Source organism: Pelmatolapia mariae, linkage group LG9, assembly GCF_036321145.2.
Source record: "Pelmatolapia mariae isolate MD_Pm_ZW linkage group LG9, Pm_UMD_F_2, whole genome shotgun sequence".
Classification (NCBI taxonomy): Eukaryota; Metazoa; Chordata; class Actinopteri; order Cichliformes; family Cichlidae; genus Pelmatolapia; species Pelmatolapia mariae.
The window spans coordinates 5,333,613-5,335,698 of record NC_086235.1 but is presented as its reverse complement, the minus strand read 5'-3'; the positions used below and the strand labels follow the sequence as shown (position 1 = coordinate 5,335,698).

Here is a 2,086-nt window from a genome sequence, read left to right as displayed (position 1 = left end):
CATCCAGAGTAAGATTAATCCTAGAAATCATGTTTCTAATATTTTTAGAGCCAAGGTATAATAACTTTAATTTCACCTGAATTTAGAGGCATTAAAATAAAGGTAGTCAATCTATAAAAAAAAAACAAAGCTTGGATTTTCTTTGCTAAAACAAACTGGAAAAGTTAGAGCAGTCCTATTTAGACGAACTGAAATCCACTTGTAACAGAATGATGGAGGCAATGTGATTTGAAGCAGACTGAAGACTCAGATTCAGGCAGTTTCAGCAAAGTTAACTAGATGCTCTTATAGCAACCCAAGATTTCTGCAGAGGAAGGAATCGAGCTCACAAAGAGACTCAGTCATTTCTAAAATGGCATTTTCACCTTTCCTCCTCACAGTGTCAAAAACGAAACGAGCAATTTTCCTTCTCTTTTTCTTTGCATCTGCTGCCTCCCTCTCAGCATCAGTTATCACATTTTTCTCCAGCAGTTTGTCGAGCAGACTGTTGAGAACAGGTTTTGATATCTTATCGATGAACAAGCTCCGTACATTTAACAGTTTCTTTTTTGAACAGATACTCATGCTTCTCATTCTGTTGGGCAAAAGACAAACCTCACTTTTCCAGACACAGCTGGAGCTGCTCTGGTGTTTCAGACTCAGGTTAATATTTCTAGTGAGTCTATTAAAAATCACTTGGAATGATGGGACAGGGTTGTCAGGAGACATGTCATCAAACACTGTTTCACTTGGTTGAACTACAATCAGGCCATCATCAGGAACGGTGGAAAGAGTGTAAACCTGGTTTGGATGCAGATTGCATTTAGAGGGTATGTCTATGTATGTCTCTTCCCCAATTAATTCACTCCTGATATTCTTAACTTGACAAATCACCACATTTCTTGGCACCAACAACACACTGAGGACAGATCTGAGATCGCCATCTTCTGGAGGTTTGTAAAAGAGCAAAACCAATGCTTGGACTGGGCCAGGGGGAGAGTCTTCATCCCTGACAATACCATAACCAGAAAAGTCTGTGATGTTTATGACAACATGAGTTTCTGTTATCTGGTGAGGGGGGATGAACTCGATGCCCTCATCATTCACATGAGCGACCTGCAAGAACTGACCTCCACCTGTGGAGATGACCTCACAGTGTGGGAGATGAAGCTGACACACAGACTGCTGCTGACATTTGATGTCAAACAGGGGTCCTGCAGGCTTCTTGTGGTGTTGTGCCAGCAGCCTCCTGTTCCAAGGGACAGTCCTGTAAACCACGTCTCCTTCTCCCTGCATGACAAACACCAGGCCGGTCACACTGCACTGGTACAGACCTGCACAGGAGCACTGGAACAGGTAGGTTTCATCATGACAGTTATCAGCAGTGATGGCAGGTGTAAACTCCTTTAATCTCATGTCAGGTAACCTTGATGCTTCAGTCAATATTTTCATCTGAGGGATAGACATTGATTTTGATCGCCATATAACAGTTCCTTTCTCACTGACTTCAGTGCCACTGGTATTCCAGTGAGTAAGTACTACAATGTGGGGACACAGTCTATAAGAGGACCATGTTTTGTATGGGAAGAGACGTGAGAAGGAAGTAAGTAGGATTTGAGATGGCCTTCTGAGAAAGGAAGAGCAGTCTCCTCCTACAGGATCCTCCATGTCTTCACAATGTGACAGATTTCCTTCTTCTGCTTCTGCAGATCTTTGATTTCATGCAATTCTTTCTTTTTCATTGAGAAAATGTTCTTGAACATACATTACATCTTCTTTCATGTTTAAGTTCTGCCTTTTAAAACTTCTTTAAAGATGCGTCTCTATGGTTTCCCATGCCTTTGCTCATCTGTTTTAAAAAAAATACATTTGAAGTAAGTTTTAACTTTAATGTTCAAAAAGAAAATACAAAAAAGAATAGTTTTAATACATTTAGTATTAAATAAGGAAAATATTAGATGTTCTTGATGATATTCGTTCCCCCCCCTTTTTTCTTTTTTTTTTAGCTTTTTTAAGGAGGTTTGCATATAACGTGCAGGTGTAGGTTTTGATTTCCAAAGTGCAGCTGAGCTCCGTGAATGAGTAAGTGTAGCACTGTAATAGTATG

General features: G+C 40.2%; 1 protein-coding gene across 1 annotated transcript; it reads right to left on the bottom strand.

The window, feature by feature from the left end:
- Nucleotides 1-285: 285 nt before the first annotated feature.
- LOC134635073 (NACHT, LRR and PYD domains-containing protein 1-like) lies at nucleotides 286-1,395 on the bottom strand. Its single transcript, XM_063484587.1, has one exon. It carries the CDS (start codon nucleotides 1,393-1,395, stop codon nucleotides 286-288), a length of 1,110 nt encoding a protein of 369 aa, XP_063340657.1.
- Nucleotides 1,396-2,086: the final 691 nt, after the last annotated feature.

Bases quoted from the DNA above. Each gene is read 5' to 3' on its own strand.
- LOC134635073 (XM_063484587.1), bottom strand. From the start codon at position 1,395: ATGAGATTAAAGGAGTTTACACCTGCCATCACTGCTGATAACTGTCAT.